This window comes from Vipera ursinii (genome assembly GCF_947247035.1).
Source record: "Vipera ursinii genome assembly, chromosome: 1".
Taxonomy (NCBI): domain Eukaryota; kingdom Metazoa; phylum Chordata; class Lepidosauria; order Squamata; family Viperidae; genus Vipera; species Vipera ursinii.
The window spans coordinates 353058823-353085521 of record NC_139512.1 but is presented as its reverse complement, the minus strand read 5'-3'; the positions used below and the strand labels follow the sequence as shown (position 1 = coordinate 353085521).

Sequence of the window (26699 nt, the reverse complement as noted above, 5' to 3'; positions counted from 1 at the left end):
AGAGCCGAGGTTGCCTACCCCTGGTTTAGTTGAAGTACTAATTAAGAAAATTCTAGAGTGTGCAGAAATGGCCGCTAGACTGACTTTAAAGATTAAAGAGAAAGAAGACTCTGTACTTTAGAACATGGGATAATTTCCATCAAACGAAAACGAAAAACGAGTCAGAGAGAAAGGAACGTGATATGTAATTCTGAATATATATTAGCAAGAAGGCGGCTATTGAGTGATTAACATATTGTTTATGATAATTAACTATATCTATTATTGTTTGTTAAACACATGAACCCAGATATTATGCTGTTTGCTAAATATTGAAAATTTTATTTGGAAAACCCCCAACCCCAACCCTAATCCCAACCCCACCCACCTCATTCCGAACCCTATAAAAACTAATAAAATCTATATATAAAATAAAAGGTTCACCCATACAGTCTGCCCGCTTTTTGACGTTTTGGACCCCTCGAGAGAAAAGATGAGAAACAACTCAAAGAATATACATGCAGTCTTCAATTTACGGCCACAACTGAGGCCCAAATTTCTGTTGGTAAGTGAAACATTTCTTCAGTGAGTTTTGACCCGTTTTTACGACCTTTCTTGCCAAAGTGCTTAAGTGAATCGCTGCAGATGTTAAGTGAGTCACGCAGTCGTTAAGTGAATCCGGCTTCCCCCGCTGACTTTGCGTTCAGAAGGTCACAAAAGGGGATCCCATGACCTCAGCCATCGTAACTATAAGTCAGTTGCCAAGCATCTGGATTTTGATCATGTGACCACGGGGGAGGCGGCAACGGTCGTAAGTGTGGAAAACGGCCATACAGTAAGTTACGTTTTTCAATGCTGTTGTAACTTCAAACGGTCACTGAATGAACTGTTGTATGTTGAGGAGTACCTGTAGAGGCAGTCCCTGATTTATGGATGTTTATTAAATAATGGTTCAAAGTTATGACAGTACTGACTTTCAACCTGTACTTATACTTAAGACTGCCAGACTATCATTGTAGTGACTGCAATTTTGGCTTTTGGCAACCAGCTTGTATTTATTAGTAATAATAATAAAAATTGGAAGGCAGCTTGGAGGTCATCTAGTCCAACCCCCTGCTCAGGCAGGAAACCCTATACCATTTCAGACAAATGGCTGTCCAGTCTCTTCTTAAAAACTTCCAGTGTTGGAGAATTCACAGCTTCTGGAGGCAGGTTGTTCCACTGGCTAATTGTTCTCACTGTCAGGAAGTTTCTCCTTAGTTCTAGGTTGCTTCTCTCCTTGATGAGTTTCCATCCGTTGCTTCTTGTCCTGCCTTCAGGGGTTCTGGAAAATGGCTTGACTCCCTCTTCTTTGGGGCAACCCCTGAGATACTGGAAGACTGCCATCATGTCCCCCCTCGTCCTTCTCTTCATTAAACTAGGTAAAGGTTCCCCCGCACATGCGTGCTAGTCGTTTCCGACTCTAGGGGCCGGTGCTCATCTCCGTTTCAAAGCCGAAGAGCCAGCGCTTGTCCGAGGACGTCTCTTTGGTCATGTGGCCGGCATGACTAGTTCATTAAACTACACATACCCAATTCCAGCAACCGTTCTTTATATGTTTTAGCCTTCAGTCCCCTGATCACCTTTGTTGCTCTTCTCTGTACTCTTTCTAGATTCTCAACATCTTTTACGAGTATGGTCACATAATAAACATTTTTGCTACCTTTATTTGTGTATTTTGGGCAAAAACCTGTCAATAAACACCTGTTGGTGAAGCTGGATTTATTTAATGACCATGTAATTCGCTTAATGAGCATGTGATTCGGTTAATGACTGCTTGATTTGCTTAACAATTTATTTAATGACTGCTATAGAAATTGTCGTAAAATTGAGTCTGACTCAACTTACAATGGAAATTCCACTCCCAATTATGGTCATAAGTCAAGGACTTATTCCAGTTAATAACTGGATGGCAGTAAATGAGTTGTGGATTTAAAAACCTGATGCCTTGTAAGTCCTTAGGCCTATATCAATATGGAATGACTTTCCCAGCATCAGAAATACGTGTTTTTTTATTGCAGTATGTTCCCAACGAATGTTGCTTTTCAGCAACATATGATTTTGATAATACAGGTCCTCCTCGACTTACCAACAGTTCATTTAGAGACCATTCGAAACTACAATGGTACTTAAAAAAGGGACTTATGATCGTTTTCACACTTATGACCGTTGCCATATCCCCGAGGTCACGTGATCAAAATTCAGAACACTTGGCAACTGGCATGTATCTGTGACAGTTGTAGAGTCCCAGGATCATGTGATCCCTTTTGCGACCTTCTGACAAGCAGTCACTGGGGAAGCCAGATCCACTTAACTACTGGTTATGTATTTTTTTTTAACCTTCCTCCCGCGAGATTCCCTGGATATTTTCCATTTGGCCTCCGTTTCTTCTGTTGATGCTTGCTTTGTTCTTTCCCTTCTTTCTTCTCCCTTCAGCCAGTCTTCCTACAATCTGTGTTTACTCCAGAACGGAAATCTTTGGCTTCCTGTTCAAAATATTTACAACGCGCTGGAGGGAAACAACTCCCAACTTTTGAGAAGAATGATGGCAACACAAACCAGCCAAACTGAATTTTGGAAAACGCTACATATGCCACAGGAATGAAGAGAGGCTTACGCAACACTTTAGATGCTGCGGTCCCTGCCTCTATTACGCAGAATGCTCTGAAAATTCTTCTCTCTGAATTCTTGTCAACGGTTTCACTTTTACAATTTAGGGAGAGGCAGCAGAATAACAGAGTTGGAATGGACCTTGGAGATCATCTAGTCCAACCCCCTGCTCAAGCCGGAGACCCTATGCCATTTCAGACAAATGGCTGTCCAGTCTCCTCTTAAAAACCTCCAGTGATGGAGCACCCACAGCTTCTCGAGGCAAGTCATTCAACTGATTGTTGATTAACAATTGATTAATTGTTCTGTCAGGAAATTTCCCCTTAGTTCTAGGTTGCTTCTCTCCTTGGTTACTTTCCATCCGTGGCTTCTTGTCCTGCCTTCGGGCGCTTTGGAGAATAGCTTGACTCCCTCTTCTTTGGGGCAGCCCCTGAGATACTGGAAGACTGCCATCATGTCCCCCCTCGTCCTTCTCTTCATTAAACTAGACATACCCAATTCCAGCAACCGTTCCTTATATCTGTTAGCCTCCAGTCTCTTGATCATCTTTGTTGCTCTTCTCTGCACTCTTTCTAGAGTCCCAACATCTTTTTTACATCATGACGACCAAAACCACCCCTGCTCAGGCAGGAAACCCTCTACCATTTCGGACAAATGGGTGTCCAGTCTCTTCTTAAAAACTTCCAGTGTTGGAGCATTCACAACTTCTGGTGGCAGGTTGTTCCACTGGTTAATTGTTCTCACTGTCAGGAAGTTTCTCCTTAAGTGTGAAAAATGGCTGCTAAGTCATTTTTTTCAGTGCTGTTGTAACTTCAGTCACTGAACGAATGGTTGTAAGTTGAGGAGTACTTGTATTTGGTATATTCGCCACCTTGAGTTATTTATAAAAATTGTAAGGGTGGGATATAAATTAAATACTTGAATAAATACATAAATCTGCTCTCTGCAGTCCACAAATTCTCATGGCATCAGGTTTCACAGGTTAAAATCCATAAATATATAATGGAGGATTTTTTTCTGAACCACAGCCATAGGCAGGAATACATTCATTAGTTTTTATGATGTGACAAGCAAATTCTTTGGTCTTTAAATGGCCCTATTAGCAAACCACAATTAAATTCTGCACTTAGCAAAGATTCTTATTTGATTACTTGCCCAATTGCAAACATAGATCTCTTGGGTAGCTTCCCCTAAGTTCAAGGGACAAATGATAACTTTTTTTAAAAAAAAAGATTATTTACTATGTCATGCATATGGTTAAATTCTGCCCCTAGGTTTCATACATCACCTAAGTATTTGCTCTGATTCTCAATTAGCATGTAGAATAGAATACAAAATTAGAATAGAATTATATTAGAATAAAATGAAATGTTAGAATAGAATGAAATAATATTAGAACAGAATAGAATGAAATATTAGAATAGAATGAAATGTTAGAATGGATAGAATATTACAATAGAATAGAATATTAGAATAGAATGAAATAAAATTAAATAGAATGAAATAATATTAGAATTGAACAGAATAAAATGAAAAATATTAGAATAAAACAGAATGAAATAATAATAGGATAGATAAGATAATCTTTATTGCCTTTTTTTTATTGTGGGCACAACGGCGCACATCAAAAATGAAATTTAGTTGCCCGCTCGCAAAGTGAGACACATACATGACACACACCTAAAACATACTACATACAACAAATGTATAGACCAGGTGTAGGCAACCTCGGCTCTTTTATGACTCATGGACTTCAACTCCCAGAATTGATTCTGGGAGTTGAAGTCCATGAGTCATAAAAGAGCCGAGGTTGCCTACCGCTGGTATAGATCCATATCCCTACATACGGTATGTTGTTGTTGTTGTTAGTTGTGAAGTCGTGTCCGACCCATCGCGACCCTATGGACAATGTTCCTCCATGCCTTCCTGTCCTCTACCATCTTCTGGAGTCCATTTAAGCTCACGCCTACTGTTTCAGTGACTCCATCCAGCCACCTCATTCTCTGTCGTCCCCTTCTTCTATTGCCCTCAATCTTTCCCAGCATTAGGCTCTTCTCCAGTGAGTCCTTCCTTCTCATTAGGTGGCCAAAGTATTTGAGTTTTAGCTTCAGGATCTGGCCTTCTAAAGAGCAGTCAGGGTTGATCTCCTCTAGGACTGACCGGTTTGATCGCCTTGCAGTCCAAGGGACTCGCAGGAGTCTTCTCCAGCACCATAGTTCAAAGGCTTCAATTCTTTGGCGCTCAGCCTTTCTTATGGTCCAGCTTTCACTGCCATACATTGCAACTGGGAAGACCATAGCCTTGACTATATGCACTTTTGTTGACAGGGTGATGTCTCTGCTTTTTAGTGTGCTGTCTAGATTTGCCATGTCTTTCCTCCCAAGGAGCAAGCGTCTTTTAATTTCTTGGCTACAGTCCCCATCTGCAGTGATCTTGGAGCCCAGGAAAATAAAATCTGTCACTACCTCCATTTCTTCCCCATCTATTTGCCAGGAATTGAGAGGGCAAGATGCCATGATCTTGGTTTTCTTAATGTTTAGTTTCAACCCAAGTTTTGCACTCTCCTTCTTCACTCGCAACAAGAGGCTCTTTAGTTCCTCTTCACTTTCTGCTATTAGAGTGGTATCATCTGCATATCTTAGGTTGTTGATGTTTCTTCCAGCAATCTTAATTCCAACTTTTGATCATCTAGCCCTGCCTTTCTCATGTTGTGCTCTGCATATAAGTTAAATAGGCAAGGCGACAGTATACAGCCTTGCCGGACTCCTTTCCCAATTTTGAACCAATCAGTGGTTCCGTGTCCAGTTCTCACTGTTGCTTCTTGGTCTGCATATAGGTTTCTCAAGAGACAAATAAGATGGTCTGGTATGCCCATCTCTTTAAGGACTTGCCACAGTTTGTTATGATCCACACAATCAAAGGCTTTAGCATAGTCAATGAAGCAGAAGTAGATGTTTTTCTGGAACTCTCTAGCTTTCTCCATGATCCAGCGTATGTTAGCAATTTGATCTCTAGTTCCTCTGCCTCTTCGAAATCCTGCCTGTACTTCTGGTAGTTCTCGATCCACATACTGCTGGAGTCTAGCTTGTAGAATTTTAAGCATAACTTTACTAGCATGAGAAATGAGTGCAATGGTGCGATAGTTTGAACATTCTTTGGCACTGCCTTTCTTTGGAATTGGAATGTAAACTGATCTTTTCCAATCCTGTGGCCACTGTTGAGTTTTCCAAATTTGCTGGCAAATTGAGTGTAGCACTTTTACTGTATCGTCTTTTAAGATTTTGAATAGCTCAGCTGGAATACTGTCACCTCCACTAGCTTTGTTGTTGCTCAGCTTTTCTAAGGCCCACTTCACATTCTAGAATGTCTGGCTCGAGGTCAGTGACCACCTCATTGTGATTATCAGGAACATTAATCTCATTCTTGTATAGTTCTTCTGTGTAATTTTGCCACCTCTTCTTAATCTCTTTTGCCTCTGTTAGGTCCCTGCCATTTTGGTCCTTTATCATGCCCATTTTTGCATGAAACGTTCCCTTCATCTCTCCAATTTTCTTGAAAAGATCTCTGGTCCTCCCTATTCTATTGTTTTCTTCTATTTCTTTGCATTGTTCATTTAAGAAGGCATTCTTATCTCTTCTAGCTATTCTTTGGAATTCTGCATTTAATTGGGCGTGTCTTCCTTTTTCTCCCTTGCCTTTCGCTTCCCTCCTTTCCTCAGCTATTTGCAAAGCTTCCTCAGACAGCCATTTTGCTTTCTTGCATTTCTTTTTCTTTGGGATGATTTTGGTTGCTACCTGTTGTACAATGTTGCAAACCTCTGTCCATAGTTCTTCAGGCACTCTGTCTATCAGATCTAATTCCTTAAATCTATTTGTCACCTCTACTGTATATTCAACAGGGATATGATTTAATTCATACCTGACTGGCCTAGCGTTTTTCCCTACTTTCTTTAATTTAAGCCTAAACTTTGCAACAAGAAGCTCATGGTCTGAGCCACAGTCAGCTCCTGGTCTTGTTTTTACTGACTGTATAGAGCTTCTCCATCTTTGGCTGCAGAGCATATAGTCAATCTGATTTCTGTGTTGACCGTCTGGTGATGTCCATGTGTAAAGCTGTCTCTTGGGTTGTTGGAAAAGAGTGTTTGCTATGACCATCGTATTCTCTTGACAAAATTCTATCAGCCTGTGCCCTGCTTCATTTTGTACTCCAAGGCCAAACTTGCCTGTTATTCCGGTTATCTTTTGGCTTCCTACTTTAGCATTCCAATCCCCCATGATGATAAGGACATCATTTTTTGGTGTTAGTTTTATAAGGTGCTGTAGGGCTTCATAGAACCGGTCAATTTCATCCTCTTCAGCACCGGTGGTTGGGGCATAGACTTGGACTACCGTGATATTGAATGGTTTGCCTTGGATTCGAACTGAGATCATTCTGTCATTTTGAGGGTTGTATCCCAGTATTGCTTTTCCTACTTTTTTATTGACTATGAAGGCTACTCCATTTCTTCTGAGGGATTCTTGCCCGCAGTAGTATACCTGATGGTCATCTGAATTAAATTCACCCATTCCTGTCCATTTTAGTTCGCTGATACCTAAGATGTCGATGTTTAGTCTTGTCATGTCTTGTTTGACCACGTCCAGCTTGCCTTGATTCATGGATCTTACATTCCAGGTTCCTATGGAGAAAGAATCTTTACAGCATCGGACTTTCCTTTCACCACCAGACATATCCACAGCTGAGCGTCCTTTCGGCTTTGGCCCAGTCGCTTCATTCTTTCTGGCGCTACTAGTACTAGCCCTCTGCTCTTCCCCAGTAGCATATTGGACGCCTTCCGACCTGAGGGGCTCATCTTCCAGCGTCATATCGTTTTGCCTTTTGGTACTGTCCATAGGGTTTTCATGGCAAAGATACTGGAGTGGTCTGCCATTTCCTTCTCCAGTGGATCACGTTTTGTCAGAACTCTCTGCTATGACCTTTCCGTCTTGGGTGGCCCTGCACGGCATAGCTCATAGCTTCATTGAATTACGCAAGCCCCTTCGCCACGACAAGGCAGTAATCCATGAAGGGGATTACATTAACAATAAACTATTAAATACAGTCCAACTTGAATATATATATTGTTGTTTGTTTTACATTGGAAATATTATTGATTAAGATAAGAGACTCAAATAAAATTAAGGGAATTAAAATAAGAGGTCAAGATTATAGATTGAGAGCGTTTGTGGATGACTTGGTTATTACATTAAGTCAACCGACTTACTCAGTTGTAGATTTGATGGAGATAATATTTATAAGGAAAAGTTTCTGGATTTAAGATAAATACGCAAAAAACTAAAAATATTGTCTAAAAATATGACCACAGAACAAAAGGTGGTTTTAGAAGAACTAACTGGATTTGAAATAGTTAAAAAAGACAAAATATTTCAGTTGTAGATCTGATGGAGATAATATTGTTATATGGAAAAGTTTCTGGATTTAAGATAAATACGCAAAAAATTAAAATACTGTCTAAAAATACAAAAAGTGGTTTTAGAAGAACTAACTGGATTTGAAATAGTTAAAAAAGACAAAATATTTGGTTAACGCTGTATGGAATGAAACTATGGCTGAATAGAACAGGACAGGGGTAGGCAACCTCGGCTCTTTTATGACTCATGAACTTCAACTCCCAGAATTCCTGAGTCAGCTACGCTGACTCAGGAATTCTGGGAGTTGAAGTCCATGAGTCATAAAAGAGCTGAGGTTGCCTACCCCTGGAATAGGGTAAGGATAGAAATAGAAGGTTTGGAGAACCTTCATTCTGAACGTGCTGTTCTTTTATTTAGGAACTTATAAAGTCCCTGAGGAATCATTAATTACTCCGGCCAAGCAGCCGCCATCAAAATAACCCGAATCTCACCCAGCAACAGAGAAGGAACAGGTCAGCGGGACTCAAGACACGCCCCCTCCGCGCGCGCGCGCTCCGCCCCTAACCCCGCCCCTTCGCGTCACCGCGTCACCGCCCAGAGTCCCGCCCCCCCCTCGGCGGCGCCGCCCCTGTTGCCGTGGCGACCAGCTCTCTCTCGGCCTGCTTTTCTCCTCCTCCGGCCGCCGCGGCCACTCCTCTTCCTCCACGGGGCCGGTAGTGGAAGGCGGCTGGTCCTCGGTCGCTGGCTGGCTCGCTCCCGTCGGAGGCTGGCGCTCGGTGAGCCGCCCTCGCGGCTGCCATGGAGGTGGAGGCGAGGCCCGGGCTGCCACGACCGGCCTCGCCATGAAACTCCGGCCCGCTATGAGAGGTGGGTGGCGGGACGGCGGGGCGGGAAGGGCCGCCGCCGCCACCGGCGGGAAAGCGGGCGGCGGTTGGCGTCGCCTTTGCCTCTTCCCCCCACTCCCCCCCAAAAAAATCCCATCCCGTCGGCTTTGCGACGTGTACTACAACTCCCATCATCCCCTGCGCGGCGGCTCCCCCGCAGAAGGCGCTGCGTGGGGTTGGGTGGGTGGGAAGTTGCCTGTCGTCGGTGGGGAGAGAGGAAAGCTTAGCCTGGATTGATATGGCGGAGGTTAGGAAAGAGTGGACGGATGGGAGGCCACCAGGTAATCCCGCTGTAATCCAAAACCGGGGTGTTTTTTTTAAAATGGGCTGTTTTTAAGATGGGTGGGCTTCAACTTCCTGTTCAATGAAGCCACTGGGTGAGATCATTTGTGGCTTTGGAGTTGGGTATCATCAGTACGCTGATGATACCCAGCTTTTTATTTCGACCCCAAACCACCCCAGTGACGCCCTCGACGTGATGTCCCGTTGCCTGGAGGCAGTTCGGGTCTGGATGGGGAGGAACAGACTTCGGCTCAACCCTGACAAGACTGAGTGGCTGTGCGTGCCGGCATCCCGGGAAATTCAGATTACTCCATCTCTTGCTATGGGGGGGGTGAGCTATTGCCCCCCGTAGATAGGGCTCGCAACTTGGTCCTCCTAGGCCAGGGGTAGGCAACCTCGGCTCTTTTTATTTTTTATTTTTTTTATTTTCATTCTATTTATATCCCGCCCTTCTCCGAAGACTCAGGGCGGCTTACAAGCTTAGCAGTAGCCTTCATTCTATGTATATGCCTGCTTATTAGGGCTTTCACACACACCCCAAGCGGCATTATTACAAAGTCAGCTTAATTGCCCCCAACAATCTGGGTCCTCCTTTTACCTACCTCGGAAGGATGGAAGGCTGAGTCAACCTTGAGCCTGGTGGGACTCGAACCTGCACTAATTGCAGGCAGCTGGTGTTACTTAAGGAGGCATTAGCCCACTGCTCCACCAAGGCTCAGGAATTCTGGGAGTTGAAGTCCATGAGTCATAAAAGAGCCGAGGTTGCCTACCCCTGTCCTAGACTTACAGATCTCTTTAGAACAGGGGTCTTCAAACTTGGCCCTTTTATGACTCGTGGACTTCAACTCCCAGCATTCCTCGGCCAGCATGCCTGGCTGAGGAATGCTGGGAGTTGAAGTCCACGAGTCATAAAAGGGCCGAGTTTGAAGACCCCTGCTTTAGAAGATCATATAGGAGCTGTGACGGGGTCTTTGCCCAGGTTCGCCTGGTGTGCCAGTTGCGGCCCTATCTGAACCGGGATGCCTTGCGTACAGTCACTCATGCGCTCGTGACCTCTCGTTTGGACTACTGCAATGCTCTCTACATGGGGCTGCCCTTGAAGACCACTCGGAGGCTCCAACTGGTGCAGAATGCAGCCGCGCGAGTTATGTTGGGAGTCTCCCGATACTCCCATGTTACACCTTTGCTCCGTGAGCTGCATTGGCTGCCGGTTGCCCTCGAGGTGAGATTCAAGGTGCTGGTAATGACCTACAAAGCCCTACATGGCATGGGTCCGGATTACCTACGGCAGCATCAACTTCCCTCCGTCCAGTGCGCTCCCACAGGGAGGGCCTCCTCAGGGTGCCTCCGATCAAAGAATGTCGACTGGTGACCCCCAGGGGGAGGGCGTTCTCTGTGGGCACACCAGACCTGTGGAACTGCTTGCCGGTTGAGCTCCGGATGGCCCCCGACCTTCGCTCCTTCCGGCGGGATCTAAAAACCTATTTATTTGAGCAATCCGGCCTGGTCTGATGGGTTTGGGGTTGGGTTTTTAATATGGTTTTAACTATTGTATATATCGGGCATAAATTATTTAATTGTTTTTTAACTTTTGTATTTTGTTTTTTAATATTTATTGCCCTGTACACCACCCTGAGTCCTTCGGGAGAAGGGCGGTATAAAAATTTAATAAATAAATAAATAAACTCCCAGTATCCCCCAGCCGTCCCCCAGGCTGGCTGGGGAATTCTGGGAGTGGAAGTCCACCCATCTTAAAGCAATGCTGGCTGGGGAATTCTGGGACCTGAAGTCCACCCATCTTAAAGCAATGCTGGCTGGGGAATTCTGGGAGTGGAAGTCCACCCATCTTAAAGCAATGCTGGCTGGGGAATTCTGGGACCTGAAGTCCACCCATCTTAAAGCAATGCTGGCTGGGGAATTCTGGGACCTGAAGTCCACCCATCTTAAAGCAATGCTGGCTGGGGAATTCTGGGAGTGGAAGTCCACCCATCTTAAAGCAATGCTGGCTAGGGAATTCTGGGAGTGGAAGTCCACCCATCTTAAAGCAATGCTGGCTGGGGAATTCTGGGAGTGGAAGTCCACCCATCTTAAAGCAATGCTGGCTGGGGAATTCTGGGAGTGGAAGTCCACCCATCTTAAAGCAATGCTGGCTGGGGAATTCTGGGACCTGAAATCCACCCATCTTAAAGCAGTGCTGGCTGGGGAATTTTGGGACCTGAAGTCCACCTTTCTTAAAGTGGCCAAGGTTGGGAAACCCAGGTCTAAACCCGGAAATCCACTGGCCCTTGTATCAGCCCCCCCCCCTCGCCAGCCATGAATGAGTCCAGCCATGTCCTGGAAAGGACTAGGAACTGGCCTCAAAGGAGTCCTGACATTTTAAATGACTTGATATTCTAGTTAATTAATTTGCATCAAAGGACTGGAAGAGAAGCATCAGCCCAACATTGTTTTTTGGGAAGAGGGATTTTTGTAGCCAGGACCTGCCTGGCTTCTGCCTCTGCTTAGGGGCATTGTAGTTCCTGCTGCTCTGGTTGGGCCAGTCATTCCTTGCCTTCCAAACAGGACTGGGGACTGAGCCTTAGCGCTGAAGAGGACGGGGAGAATTATTATTATTAGTGTTCTGTTTGTCACAATACGAGCGGTGATTAATCTCTTTCTCCGGAAAAGACTTCGTTTAATTTCCTTCTCCAGCAATGCATTGTTGATTGTGTAAAACTGGGCTGAATACACGTAGCCCTCGACTTACAACCATTCATTTAGTGAACGAAAGAAGCTATGACAACACTGAAAGAAGTGACTTACGACTGTTTATCACACTTACGACCGTTGCTGCGTCCCTGTGGTCGCGTGATTTAAGATTCAGACACATGTATTTATGATGGTTACAGTACCCTGGGATCACGTGATCACTTTTTGTGAGCTTTCTGACAAGCAAACTCAATGGGGAATCCGGATTCACTTAACAACCGTGTGACTAACAACTGCAGCGATTCACTTAACAGCTAACAGAGTAACAGAGTTGGAAGGGACCTTTGAGGTCTTCTAGTCCAACCCCCTGCTCAAGCAGGAGGACAGTGTGCCTTGCAAGGCGATCCCGTGGAACAGCATTTCCCCCTCTCCCCCACCCCTGCAATTTGGAGGAGAGGGTAAAGAGATTGGTAGCTGGTCACCTCCCAACTTCTGAAATGCTATTTTTTTTCAGTAATGCTGGCGTCTGAAATGGAGATTTGGGAAAAAGTTCTTTGCTATTTGTCTCAAACGGGAATTGTAATCCCAAATGTCTTTATAGCTCCAAATTGCTTACATTTTTCTTGCAGAGTGGAGAAACTTTGTGTTCTCCAGGAGTTTGTCTGATCTCGTTTTATCATTCTGGCTTGTTCCCCCTTCCCAACATTTTAGGGCTTGCCGATTGTAGTTAATAAACTGTAATTTGTATCTCGGTGTGCTATGTCAATTCACCCAGTTGTGGCTTACTCAACAAAACCTAGTTAAAACCATATCACGTGCTTTGGCTTATGGTATGAACAGGGAGGGTCATTCAGAAAGTACTGGTCAGCCGTTTCTGCAGGATACAATAAAAGAAGGTCCCTTCCAACCGGGTGATTCTTTTTTTAATCCCATTTATATCCCGCCCTTCTCCGAAGACTCAGGGCGGCTTACAAGCTTAGCAGTAGCCTTCATTCTATGTATATGCCTGCTTATTAGGGCTTTCACACACACCCCAAGCGGCATTATTACAAAGTCAGCTTATTGCCCCCAACAATCTGGGTCCTCGTTTTACCTACCTGGGAAGGATGGAAGGCTGAGTCAACCTTGAGCCTGGCGGGACTCGAACCTGCACTAATTGCAGGCAGCTAGTGTTACTTAAGGAGGCATTAGCCCACTGCTCCACCAAGGCTCTTTTCTATGATTTTGCTCTCTTGAGGGCTTCTTGTTTGTCCCCTCCACCCCCAGGAAATCTTGGATTTACAAAAAATAAACCCTATACCAGTGATGGTGAACCTTTTAGAGACCGAGTGCCCAAACTGCAACCCAAAACCCACTTATGTATCGTCGGGTGCCGGGTGGGCGTGGCCCATTGGGTGGGTGTGGCACATTGCGTGGGCGTGGCTGCAGTAGTAACGGCAGACTGGGTGGGACTAAAAACTTCAATCAATTCTAACTTTGCGAGATCTTTTTTTTTCCCCGCGAGAAGTTGAACTCGATTGATTGAACCTTTTTTCTTTTCTTTTTGCACACAGCGGAGGCCCAAAGCGAAAAGGTTTTATAAAACCTGAAGGCCTAGGACTGGGGCGACGCCGCCTGTGCCCACAGAGAAGGCTCTGCGTGCCACCTGTGGCATGCGTGCCATAGGTTCGCCACCATGGCACTAGCCTGTTGGACCTGTTTTGCTTATTTACATTTTTATCTTTACTTTTATGGCTTTCTTCCAAGGAAGTCATCTCCCCTGCTTTTTCGCTCTCCATAACCGTGAGAGAGGACCGGCCAACTGGTTTATTGTGGCTTAATGTCCTTTAAGGCAGGGCTTTTCAACAGGTGGTAGTGGTACGCGAGCACCTGGCTGGTGGTACGTGGAGCCCAGGGCTTGACAGCCGCTCCTGCTCAAAAGCACCAGCACTCCCCGGTGACTGGTGGCCACGAGAGAAGGTTGCCGATGCTCCCGGCTGTTTGGCAGCAGCGGGGCCGCCCGCCGGGACTTCCAGTTGGCCGGCGGCGTCAGATCTAGACTCCCAGCCTCCCACCTGATCAGCGGTGTTCTCCTCTGGTCCGTGGCTCAAATCCGGAGTCTCAGCAGGCAGGAGCCCGGGATCAGCGTTTCTGAATGGGATTTCTAAGCGCAAATCAGCTGATCCCGGGCTCCTGCTCGGCTCGCTTGCGGAAAAGAGGCTGCTTGCTAAGTGTGCCCGGGATCAGCTGAGTCGCGCTCAGAAGCCACGCTCAGTATGCTGTTCCCGGGCTGCTGCCCAGCTCACTTAGCAAGCAGCTTATTTTCCGCAAGCAAGTGGAAAAAGGCTGCTTGCTAAGTGAGCCAGGCAGCAGCCCCGATCAGTGTTTCTGAGCGCGATTCCTGAGCGCGACTCAGCTGATCCCGGGCTCACTTAGCAAGCAGCCTTTTTTTCGCAGGCAAGTGAGCCGGGCAGGAGCCTGGGATCAGCTTAGTCGCGCTTAGAAATCCAGCTCAGAAACACTGATCCTGGGCTGCTACCCAGCTCATTTAGCAAGCAGCCTCTTTTACGCAAGCGAGCTGGGCAGGAGCCCGGGATCAGCTGAGTCGCGCTTAGAAATCCAGCTCAGAAACGCTGATCCTGGGCTGCTGCCCAGCACATTTAACAAGCAGCCTCTTTTCCGCAAGCAAGTGAGCCGGGCAGGAGCCCAGGCGACACCGGCGCTTGCAGCTTTTCCGCAGCACAGACCCGAGGGCTGCTTCGTTCCCACTCGTCCTCTCACAGGACCCGGGCTGCCTGCACTGGTGAGAAACGCAGCACTTCTTTTTCTGCAGCGGTGGAGCGCAGACGTCGCTTGGGAAAGACTCTGCGAGACGCGCCTTTGCAGCGCGTTTCCCCTTCTGTTATATATCGGAGGTTTGAAAGGCAAGCTGCGTAAAAGTAGAATCCAAATGGTGAGAGTGACGCAGCTCTCTGACTCTCTGTTTCAGGCTAAAACAGTTTCAAAGTTGGGCCATTGATCACATGACCCTGGAACACTGAATGTTATAAGTATGAATCAGTTGCCAAGCATCCGAATGTAAATCACATGACCCTGGGGATGCTGCAACAGTCATAAGTGTGAAAAATGGTCATAATTCACTTTTCAGTGCCGTTGTAACTTTGAACAGTCACTAAGCAAATTGTTGTAAGTCGAGGACTACTTGTACTTTATCATTTTTTCCTTTTTTTTTGGTCAAGTTTTTGGCACCTTGCTGGGTGACTGGTGGTACACAGGATATTGCCTTATTCTAAAAGTGGTACAATGGGTGAAAAGGTTGAAAAGTCCTGCTTTAAGGTAAAGGTAAAGGTTCCCCGGCACATGCGTGATAGTCATTTCCGACTAGGGGCCGGTGCTCATCTCCGTTTTAAAGCCGAAGAGCCAGCGCTTGTCCGAGGACGTCTCCGTGGTCATGTGGCCGGCGTGACTAGATGCCAAAGGCGCACGGAACGCTGTTACCTTCCCACCGGAGTGGTCCCTATTTTTCTACTTGCATTTTTACATGCTTTCGAACTGCTAGGTTGGCAGAAGCTGGGACGAGTAACAGGCGCTCACTCTGTTACGTGGTACTCGGGATTCGACCCGCCAAACTGCCGACCACCTGATCGACAAGCTCAGCGTCCTAACCCACTGAGCCACCGCGTCCCTATAAATGTCCTTTACAGCCACGTAAGACGGGGCAGGGGTGTGAGCTTGGGTTTGCCAACCTTGGCTGCTCTCCAGAATCTTTGCTCCATGGTGTATACATTTCTGTAGGTAAAACTACAGATCCTAATTAAAGGGTTGTTGTTGTTAGTTGCGAAGTCGTGTCCGACCCATCGCGACCCCATGGACAACGTTCCTCCAGGCCTTCCTGTCCTCTACCATCTTCCGGAGTCCATTTAAGCTCAGGCCTACCGCTTCAGTGACTCCATCCAGCCACCTCGTTCTCTGTCGTCCCCTTCTTCTCTTGCCCTCAACCTTTCCCAGCATTAGGCTCTTCTCCAGTGAGTCCTTCCTTCTCATTAGGTGGCCAAAGTATGGACAATACCAAAAGGCAAAAAAAAGGGGTGGTAAACGCCAAAATGAAACTCCTTTTAATGGGCTGGAGGCAATTTCCCGAGTTTCATTTCCACATTAAAAGCTGGGGGGGGGGCGTTTCCAGGTGGTAAAAGTTGCTTTGGCGATTTGCCGTGACCAATAAATTGAACAATAAGTGTTCAAAGTGTGGGAAAACCAATAAAATCATTGCGGAGAAGCGGCTCTCCACACTGTCCTTAAAAACCTCCCATGACGAAGACCCCTCCCCACCTACACGAGTCCTTGACTTATGGTTGCAATCGAACCCCAGCCAGCCAGTTGCTAAGCGAGTTTTGTTCTGTTTTACGACTATTTTTTGCTACAGCTGTTAAGGTAAATGCTGCAGTCGTTAAGTGAATTAGGCGGTCATTAAATGAAGCTGGCTTCTCCCCCCCCCCCCGCGAGTCTGCTTGTCGGAAGGTCACGAGAGGTGGCCGCGTGACCCTGGGAGGGTGCAACCATCCTAAATACATGCCAGTTGCTGAGTGCCTGAATTTTGATCATGTGACCATGGGGAGGCCGTGACAGTCGTCATGTGAAAAACTCTTGCAAGTCACTTTATTCAGCGCCGTTGTAACTTCAGATGGTCATTAAATGAACGGTTGTAAGTCAAGGAAGACCTGCTGTTACCGTGTTTCCCCCAAAATAAGATCCCACCGGCAAATAAGCCCTAGCCTGATTTTTCAAGACATTCGTAATATAACCCAAAAAATAAGCCCCAGTTAAGATCGTCAGCCAGACGGACGCATTTAGTACCGTATTTCCCCGAATATAAGACCCAACTGGAAAATAAGCCCTAGCCTGATTTTTCAGGACGTTCCTAATAAAACGCCCACCCCCAAAAATAAGCCCCAATTAAGATCGTCAGAAAAGGGATGCGGTGGCTCAGTGGGTTAGGACGCTGAGCTTGTCGATCAGATGGTCAGCAGTTTGGCGGGTTGAATCCCGAGTGCCGCGTAACAGAGTGAGCGCCTGTTACTTGTCCCAGCTTCTGCCAACCTAGCAGTTCGAAAGCACGTAAAAATGCAAGTAGAAAAATAGGGACCACTACGGTGGGAAGGTAACAGTGTTCCGTGCGCCTTTGGCGTCTAGTCATGCCGGCCACATGACCATGGAGATGTCCTCGAACAAGCGCTTGCTCTTCGGCTTTGAAACGGAGATGAGCACCAGCCCCTACAGTTGGAAATGACTAGCACGCATGTGTGGGGGAACCTTTACCTTTACTAAGATCATCAGCCAGGCGGATACATTTAGTACCATATTTTCCCGAATATAAGACCTAGCCGGAAAATGAGCCCTAGCCTGATTTTTCAGGACGCTTGTAATATAAGCCCCACCCCCCAAAATAAGCGCTAGTTAAGATCATCAGCCAAACAGACACAATTAGTATCGTATTTCCCCAAATATAAGCCCTAGCCAGAAAATAAGCCCTAATACTTCTTTTGGAGCAAATATTAATATAAGACCCGGTCTTATTTTTGGGGAAACATGGTACCTTTCATTCCTAATTGAGGCTGCTTCTCTTCTGACCACCCGCTCCTTTCTTCCTTTTAGGAATCGTCGCACCCCAGTCCCAATTTTGGAAGCAGGTCCCCACCCGCCCTGTACCATGCAATCCAACTCGAACGTTCGGCACAGCGGACTCAACAACAGCCACAACCATGGCCCCTCCTGCCAGGGCCCTCACGCCACCAGGTCTCCGGGAGAAGAACCTTGCCAGCACGGAGGGGATGTTCACATCCAGATGAGCCCAGCGGTTGGGGAGCCCGAGGCAAATGCCAGCTCCAGGCAGCATTCTCGGTTGGGGACTCACGGCCCGCTGCCCGGTGAAGTCCGAAGCGGTCACTCGAGCGGCTCAGAGGAACAAAGGGAGAGTTCTCTGTCAGAACTCAAGTACCTCCTTCAATGGCTGCACAGGAGCATCCCGTACATCTTGATTTTGTCCCTCAAAATTCTCGCGCAACATATCATTGGTAGCGTATCAACCTATTTGGTGTTTTGGAAACAGCAGTTTAAAAAAAAAAGTGTATTTTAATGTGATGAACGAGTTGGGTGTGGATCAGGCCGGACTTCAAGACCAGAAGTTTTGAAGCCTTAAAAAAAAATCCAGTGAAATACTCAGCTAAAATTCGACTTTGTATAAAGGAAGCGTGCCAGTTAATATTTCCATCTATTTTTTTTCCCCTCTCTTGATTTTCATAATTTTGATAGACGATTTGGGGCTTCTGAGACCCACCTCCCCAAGAGCTTCTAATCACGTCGTTCCAACCACAAAGGCCGCCAGCTTTAAGACATGGATTTAAACCCTTTTTTAACTTTTAAAAGATCCTCAGTATAGGCAGTTTGTGACTTACAATCAGCTGCTTAGAGGTCGTTCGAGGTTAGGATGGACCACCCTAGATTTGGTCAGATTTGGGGTGCTTGGCACCCATCGCCCATTCTTATCTCCCGTAGTCATGTGACCACTTTTTTTTTTGCCCCAAACCACCGTTTCCTTCCAATTTCCAACAAAACAATGGATTTGAAGGCCATGGGTTTGCTTAATGACCACCGTGTTTGCATAACAACAACCACAAAAAAATACATCACAAAATCAGGCACACTCAAGTGGTGACCTGCTTAAGGACTGGCACAACTTCTGGCCATAATTCCAAGCTCCCTGGTCATAAGTCAAGGACTACCTGAATCTTATTTTATAGTATTGTGGGCTTGAAGCCTAATGCAAGCTACAGGCAGTTCTCGACTTACAACCATTTGTTTAGTGACCGTTCCCCATGGTCGCGAGATACAAATTCAGACGCCACTGAGTCAAATTTATGTGGGTTGCACGGATTCACTTAACTGTGGCAAGATAGGTTGTAAAATGGGGCAAAATTCACTTAACAAAGATGTTTTGCTTCTGCCCGCCGTAGAGGAGCTTGTTCCTTTTCTGAGGAGTTTTGATTTTTTTTTTAAAAAAAATCAGGATCTGGAAACCAGCTTTGCAGTCCCTTTGAATAAGTTCCTTTTTTAAAAAGATCTATCTTGAATTGTGGTACCCAAAATTGATTTTAAAAATGACACTAACTACTTACCAAATGGTTTTTCCTGTTCTACTAATGCACAGACTACACCAAAACCAGGGGACAGCGCAAAGCCATCGAAAGTGTTGAAAAGTAGAACATTTGTCCTGCTGTATAATGTTTTTGTTAGCTTTCCTTCAGGAGCACTGAAAAAGGTTACTGTCCTCCTCCTCCTCCTCCTCCTCCTCCTGCTCCTCCTCCTCTTCTTCCTCCTCCTCCTCCATCTTATCTACTGCTGGATGAAGGCCTCTTCTGCATGTTTCCAACCCATAGAGCAGGGCTTTTCAACCAGTGGTACGGGTACCACCTGTGGTACGTTGGCACCTGGCAGGTGGTACGCGACCATCCTAGAAAAGTGGCGGGGGAGGGGAATGAGCTGAACCGGTGGCAGCCCCGCACAAGCCTGAGCGAGAGACGGCTGGAGCTGCAGGGCTGTCAGGGCTCAGCGGAAGCGCCAGGATCAGCGCTTCTTTGGGGCTGTCAGGGCTCAGCGGAAGCGCCAGGATCAGCGCCAGGCTCCAGCTGGAGCTCAGCGCTGATCCTGGCACATCTGCTGAGCCCAGAAGAAGCGCCGATCAGCTGGAATGTGGCAGCATCTCCAGGGTCTTGTGATTTACATTCAGATGCTTGGCATCTGAAGTGAACTAAGCGAACTGTCGTAAGTCGAGGAGTATCTGTACTTCATCACTTTTTTCCTTTTTTTTGTCATCAAGTTTTTGACCCCTTGCTAGGCGACTGGTGGTCCTCGGTACAACGAGTGAAAAGGTTGAAAAGCCCTGCCGTAGAGCCTTGAGCTGTCTTTTGCCAGTTGGGCCAGCCCTACTCGCTGATGTGGTAGATCCGTCTTGTTTTAGGTCTGTTTCGTGGACGCTTTTCAATCAATCAGAAGAGAACTGGAAGGGACCTCGGAGGTCTTCTAGTCCAACCCCCTGCTCAAGCAGGAGACCCCATACCCTTTCAGACAGGTGGCTGTCCAATCTTTTCTTAAAAATCTCCAGTAACGAAGCACCCACAACTTCTGGAGACAAGCAGTTCTGCTGGTTCATTGTCCTCACTGTCAGGAAGTTTCTTCTTAATTCCAGGTTGCTTCTCTCCTTGATGAGTTTCCCTCCGTTGTTTCTTGTCCTGCCCTCTGGTGGTTTAATCAAGTGGGATCCATTCTATGGACCATTCTTGGTCCACCTGCCGTCAGTTCTTCTTGCTATGCGATCAGCCTCATTTCCATTTCGGTCCTTTTCCTCTCTCGATGGCGTCATATGCTTTCATTTATGCTCTCACCCATGTGCGAGTCGTTCTATCTTGTCTCGTGATGCCGAGAATCTACCTTCCCACGGCTCTTTGCCCCCACTTGTAGTAGCTTTTATCTTATTGATATTTCATGTTTCCAGACCGCCCATCTCCTTCAATGAGACTTTTAAGGATACAGGTATCCTCCAGGATACTTAACTTGCAGCCTACCAAGGGTTGAAAGTTGTGATGGCTGTAAAGCAGGTCATCAGTGGCCGGCCTGATTTCATGACCTATTTTGCAGCACCCCTTAAGCAAAGGAGGTAATTGTAAAGCTGCAACCAGCCATAAATGCAAACTGGTTTTTCAGCGCTTGAATTGTGGTTACAGCCTGGGGATTGGGGTGGCCATTAAAACTTCCGGATCGTAAGTACCTTTTTGTGTCCATTGTAAGATCAAACTGTTGCTAAGGGACTGGTTGAAGGTTGAGGATTACCTTCCATCATCATTATCATCATCATAAAGTTGGAAGGGACCTTGAAGGTCATCTAGTCCAACCCCCTGCTCAGGCAGGAGACCCTATACCATTTCAGACAAATGGATGGCCAGTCTCTTCTTAAAAACTTCCAGTGTTGGAGCATTCACAGCTTCTGGAGGCAGGTTGTTCCACTGGTCAATTGTTCTAACTGTCAGGAAGTTTCTCCTCAGTTCTAGGTTGCTTCTAGAACTGAGTTTCCATCCGTTGCTTCTTGTCCTGCCTTTGGGTGCTTTGGAGAATAGCTTGGCTCCCTCTTCTTTGGGGCAGCCCCTGAGATATTGGAACACTGCTATCATGTCCCCACTCATCCTTCTCTTCATTAAACTAGACATACCCAATTCCAGCAACTGTTCCTTATATGTTTCGACCTCCAGTCCCCTGATCATCTTTGTTGCTCTTCTCTGTGCTCTTTCCAGACTCTCAACATCTTTTTTCCATCGTGGTGACCAAAACTGCATCACCTGTACCCATTTTTGTCACCAGTAAATGGAAGTGTTTTAGAGAATACTAACAACTTCTTGAAAATATTCGTATAAAAAGTCAATTATAATTGGGAGGCAAAAACCTTCATTATCAAACTGATGTCACAGAACCTGTTTCAGATCCAATAATCTTAATACCAGTTCCTCTGAATTGACTTTATCCAGTCTAGTACGTTCCTTACGTTGGGGCTGATAGTCAATAGTAAACTTACTATTACTTACAGCCACAAATTGAGCCCAAAATTTCCGCTGCTAAGCAAGGCAACAGTTAAGTGAATTGTGCCTCATTCAATGACCTTTCTGCCACAGTCGTTAAGTGACCCATGCATTTGTTAAGGGAATCGGGCTTCTCCACACTGACTTTATTTGTCAAAAGCTGGCTGGGAAGGTTACAAACGGTGATCACATGACCCCAGGACAAAGCAACTGTCAGAAGTACATGCCAGTTGCCAAGCACCCGGGTTTTGATCATGTGACCGCAGGGATACCGCAACTAATATAAATGCGAAGCAATCATACGTCACTTTTTTCAGTGCCGTTGTAACTTTGAAGGGTCGCTCAACAAACGGTTGTAACCCGAGGACTCCCTGTAGTAAGAAACAATCTTTGTGTGTTTCCCATTTTCAGTAAATGGAAGAACAGACGGTTTCTGGCTTCTCTTTGGGGGTAGGGGGTCTTCAAACCCGGCCCTTTTATGACTTGTGGACTTCAACTCCCAGAATTCCTCAGCCTGGCAGGCGTGCCTGGCTGAGGAATTCTGGGAGTTGAAGTCCACAAGTCATAAAAGGGCCAAGTTTGAAGACGCCTGGTTTGGGGCATAGCTTTCTATATTTTTAAGCTTTGCATAAGTTTTTAAGAAGAGACTGGGCAGCCATTTGTCTGAGATAGTATAGGGTTTCCTGCCTGAGCAGGGGGTTGGACTAGATGACCTCCAAGGTCCCTTCCAACTTTATTGTTATCATCGTATTTGGATGTTTGGTTCTTAGCTTCGTCTTGAAGTTCAGCTCCCCCATTTTGAAGGGAAGAGGGGATCCATCTTTTTAATGCCATCCCTACCCTTTTCCCCTCTTGTTTTACATTCTGTGCCTGCATTGGGGGGGGGGGAATTGCTAATGAGCGTCTAGATTTTTTTAAAAATTTGTCCTTTTATTGCCATATACACAGGGGCTCTCAGCTCACAGTTAGGATGTAGAGAACCCGTTGTGTCAAAATACTCAGATTCCCTTCAAGGAGAACACTTATCGAACAGTGTTTCTCAACTTCAGCAGGTTTTAAGATCGTGTGGCTGGAGAATGCTGGGAGTTGCAAGTCCACACATCTTAACAGTGGCTGCAGTTGAAAAACAACTGCTATAAAAATACTCCTTTCTGGCTCCTGTCATGCACCATAATGCGGAGAGAGATTTTGTTTCAAAATAAGCATCCAGGTTGGGCAAATAAATACCCAAATCTCTTTGGGTTTTTTTTTTGTTTTGCTTTTTGTTTTAAAGCCAGGTGAAGCTACATAAGAAAGATCGGAGGTCACGCTGTTGGAATGAACGTGGCTGTGTTGTGTAAATCCTATGCAAAGGCTTTCACAGATACCATGCCGTTTGCTCTAATTATACTGCTTTGATTTTCGGAGCACGGGATGTTCCACCCGCTTGGGGTGTATGTGAAAGCCCTAATAAGCAAGCATATACATAGAATGAAGGCTACTGCTAAGCTTGTAAGCCGCCCTGAGTCTTCGGAGAAGGGCGGGATATAAATGGAATTAAAATAAATTAAATTAAATAATTGGAGTTCCTGCTCCCTCTCCTGCATTTTGTACCCTGTTTGTGGATTGCATAATGCTGCCAGGGGACGGGGAGGAATAAGGTGGAGAACTGGTTAGATAGGAAGCCGCAGGCAAAACATGGCACCTCCAAGCCTGCCTTTACCAAGTATTTTCCCCAAATGTTCGACTCATCCTATTCTGAGGGCTCCTTGGTGCTCTCTGAGCTTGGTGGTTTTCTTGCAGACCTTCCATGACCCAACTAGGTAACACCATCAGTGTGTTAAGAATTGTTGTGCAGAGGTCTCCTTGTGCTACCAAAGAGTTACACAGACAAGGAAGGGTACTGAGAGCAGTAAGAGTCACACAGTAACCACAAGAGTACACTGAGTTGTGAAGAACAAAAAGTATTTTACTTTTGAGGTGGTGTAAGAACAAAAATAAGGGGACGCGGTGGCTCAATGAGTTAGGACGCTGAGCTTGTCGATCAGAAGGTCGGCAGTTTGGCGGGTCGAATCCCGAGTGCCGCGTAGCAGAGTGAGCGCCTGTTACTCGTCCCAGCTTCTGCCAACCTAGCAGTTCGAAAGCACGTAAAAATGCAAGTAGAAAAATAGGGACCACAGGGAAGGTAACGGCATTCCGTGCGCCTTTGGCGTCTAGTCATGCTGGCCACATGACGCCTTTGGCCACATGACGCCTTTGGCCACATGACGCCTTTGGCGTCTAGTCATGCCGGCTACATGACCACGGAGACGTCCTGGGACAAGCGCTGGCTTTTCGGCTTTGAAACGGAAATGAGCACCGGCCCCTAGAGTCGGAAACGACTAGCACGCATGTGCGGGGGAAACTTTACCTTTTTTACCTTTAAGAACAAAAATGCATGGTCAAAAATAAACAGTCCAGGTCATACACAATAGCAAGGGTCCAAGGAGTAATCCAAAATACAAAGTCGTCTTATCAGTCCGGAGGTCAAAAAATGCAGATACAGAGCAAAAAAGCAATAATAGAGCGATCAGCAAATTCAGATATTCAGAGAGATCCAGTGAGAGAGAGAATCTACGTTTCTAGCTCCCTCTTGTGGCCATGAGCGACCTCACACGCCCATGGATCAATTACCTTCTTAAAGTTACAACACCATCATGGCTTATATATGTCCAACCCAATATGTAGGCTATCATCATATGCCTAACACAGTGCGAGAAGGGAGTGGGGTTTGTGGGGGGGGAGGAGGAGGAGGAGAAAAACTGAGGGGTCCTTGGTGCTCTCTGAGCTTGGTGGTTTTCTTGCAGACCTTTCATGACCCAACTAGGTAACATCATCAGTGCTAGAAGGGAGTAGGGTATGAGGAGGAGGAGGACTGTGGGGTCCTTGGTGCTTTCTGAGCTTGGTGGTTTTCTTGCAGACCTTTCATGACCCAACTAAATAACATCACCAGTGCTAATAGGGAGACGGATTTGCTGTCCTTTTATATAAACAGAGAGCAGACACAATTCCTTACACTGCAGGGGTCTTCAAACTTGGCCCTTTTATGACTTGTGGACTGCAACTCCCAGAATTCCTCAGCCCGTGTGCCTGGCTGAGGAATTCTGGGAGTTGCAGTCCACAAGTCATAAAAGGACCAGGTTTGAAGACCCCCTGCCTTACCGGCACTGATGATGTTAGCTAGTTGGGTAACGAAACGACTGCAGGAAAAGACCGAAGCTCGGAGAGCACCAAGGACCCCGCAGTTCAACCCTGAGCTACAAATATTCTCCTTTATCGGTCGCTCCTTTCCGTTATGAGGGCTATAAAAAATACCCTTTATTAATTCGGCACTAGCCCTAGGATTCTGATTGATTAATTGTATAGGATCTTGTTGCACTTTAGGGCTGCAGTGCCCCTGTGTATAGAAGGTCATCTGAATTTATTTCCTTTCCTTGGAGAGCATTGATATTATCGCACGCAAATTCTTGCTTAACTTTTTTTTTTTAAAGAAAGTTTGGTTTGGTGCCTTTTTGTTACTTTTGTTGTTGTTTTTTTTCCTTTTGATTTTTCCTCCCCTTTTTTTGCTTGTATAATTGACCCTTTTTTCCTAACAGGCATTTCTCTGGGAATGGGACTGCTCACAACTTTTATGTATTCAAACAAAGCCATTGTAAATCAGGTTTTCCTAAGAGTAAGTATCAGTTCCTCCAGCGCGGTTGTAAGTATTTTTAAAGCTTAATTTCACTCAGGAGATCGATACATTCTGAACAGAAGTATAGAGCTGGGGGTCTTCAAACTTGGCCCTTTTATGACTTGTGGACTTCAACTCCCAGAATTCCTCAGCCAGCATGCCTGGCTGAGGAATTCTGGGAGTTGAAGTCCACAAGTCATAAAAGGGCCAAGTTTGAAGACCCCTGGTATAGAGTGTGGTTTTAACTTTTGTTCTAGCAGGCTATAAAATAGCATAGATTTTTTTAAGAGGTTTTCTTTTAAACATGAGGTTTATTTTTAAAAAAACACTGACCTGGGAGTCTTAGATGAGGGGTCTTCAAACTTGCCCCTTTTATGGTTTGTGGACTTCAACTCCCACTGGCTGAGGAATTCTGGGAGTTGAAGTCCACAAGTCATAAAAGGGTCAAGCTTGAAGACCCCTGTCTTCGATAAACACATTGAGAAGTGTCAGATTAAATGCATGCAGACGACTGGGTTGTTCTGATAAACTAATTTTATTTTACTTATGAAATACAGGTAGTTCCCAACTTACGACCACAAACGGTTCACTTAACAGTTGTTAGGCAAACTTTGCTCCATTTTACGACATTTCTTGCCACACTCGTTTAGTGAATCACTGCAGTTGTTAAGCGAGTAACACAATTGTGAATCTGGCTTCCCCACTGACTTTGCTTGTCGGAATGTCGCTAAAGGGGCACTGCAACCATCATGAGTCAGTTGCCAAGCATCTGAATTTTGATCGCGTGACCATGGGGATGCAGCAATGGGTGTGTGTGTGTGTGTGTGTGTGTGTGTGTGTGTGTGTGTGTGTTAAGTAGCCAGAAGGCACTTTTTCCAGTGCCATTGTAACTTCAAATGGTCACTAAATGAAAGTAGCCTTTATTTACCAAAACTAAGCTTGAGATTTATCTGAATATGTTGCTTATTTTAAGGAACACCGGCCAGTTAAACCTCACTTGAACCTGAGGCTCCTGTTTATGCTGTTGCAACCGTTCTGAGTCTTAGCTGGCACGTGGCAGAAAAATCAAGAAATAGAAGAATATCAGAAGAATAACCAAAAGTATCATAAGGACTTTGTCTATAGCAGGGGTAGGCCACCTTGGCTTTTTTATGACTCGTGGACTTCAACTCCCAGAATTCCTGAGCCAGCGTTGCTCAGCATGGAAACCTCTCCCTTTCTCCTCAGCATGGCTGGCTCAGGAATTCTGGGAGTCGAAGTCCACGAGTCATGAAAGAACCAAGGTTGCCTACCCCTGGATAGCATAATATAATTTCTAAGCAAGACAGTTTCGTTCCATTTTATGACTTTCCTTGCCACAGTTATTAAGGGAATTGCTCCGTGTTATTTTTAAGTTAATAACACGGTTGTAAAATGAATCTGGCTTGCCTATTGACCTAGCTTGTCAGAAAGCTGGCAAAGTGGGGATCACATGAAAGTTACAATGGCCCTTGAAAAAAGTGACTTAGGGCTTCTA

The 26699-nt window shown here is 45.8% G+C and overlaps 1 protein-coding gene across 1 annotated transcript in view; it reads left to right on the top strand.

Annotated features, from left to right (window-relative positions):
• The first annotated feature begins 8679 nt into the window (after positions 1 to 8679).
• The window catches only part of RNFT1 (ring finger protein, transmembrane 1), a 36668-nt gene continuing 18648 nt past the window's right edge, over positions 8680 to 26699 (top strand). The window contains exons 1-3 of the mRNA XM_083379831.1: positions 8680 to 8903; positions 17522 to 17940; positions 25107 to 25183. Of these exons, the coding sequence (XP_083235957.1) occupies positions 17577 to 17940; positions 25107 to 25183 (441 nt within the window). The 5' untranslated portion in view covers positions 8680 to 8903; positions 17522 to 17576. The remainder of the gene's footprint in view (positions 8904 to 17521; positions 17941 to 25106; positions 25184 to 26699) is intronic.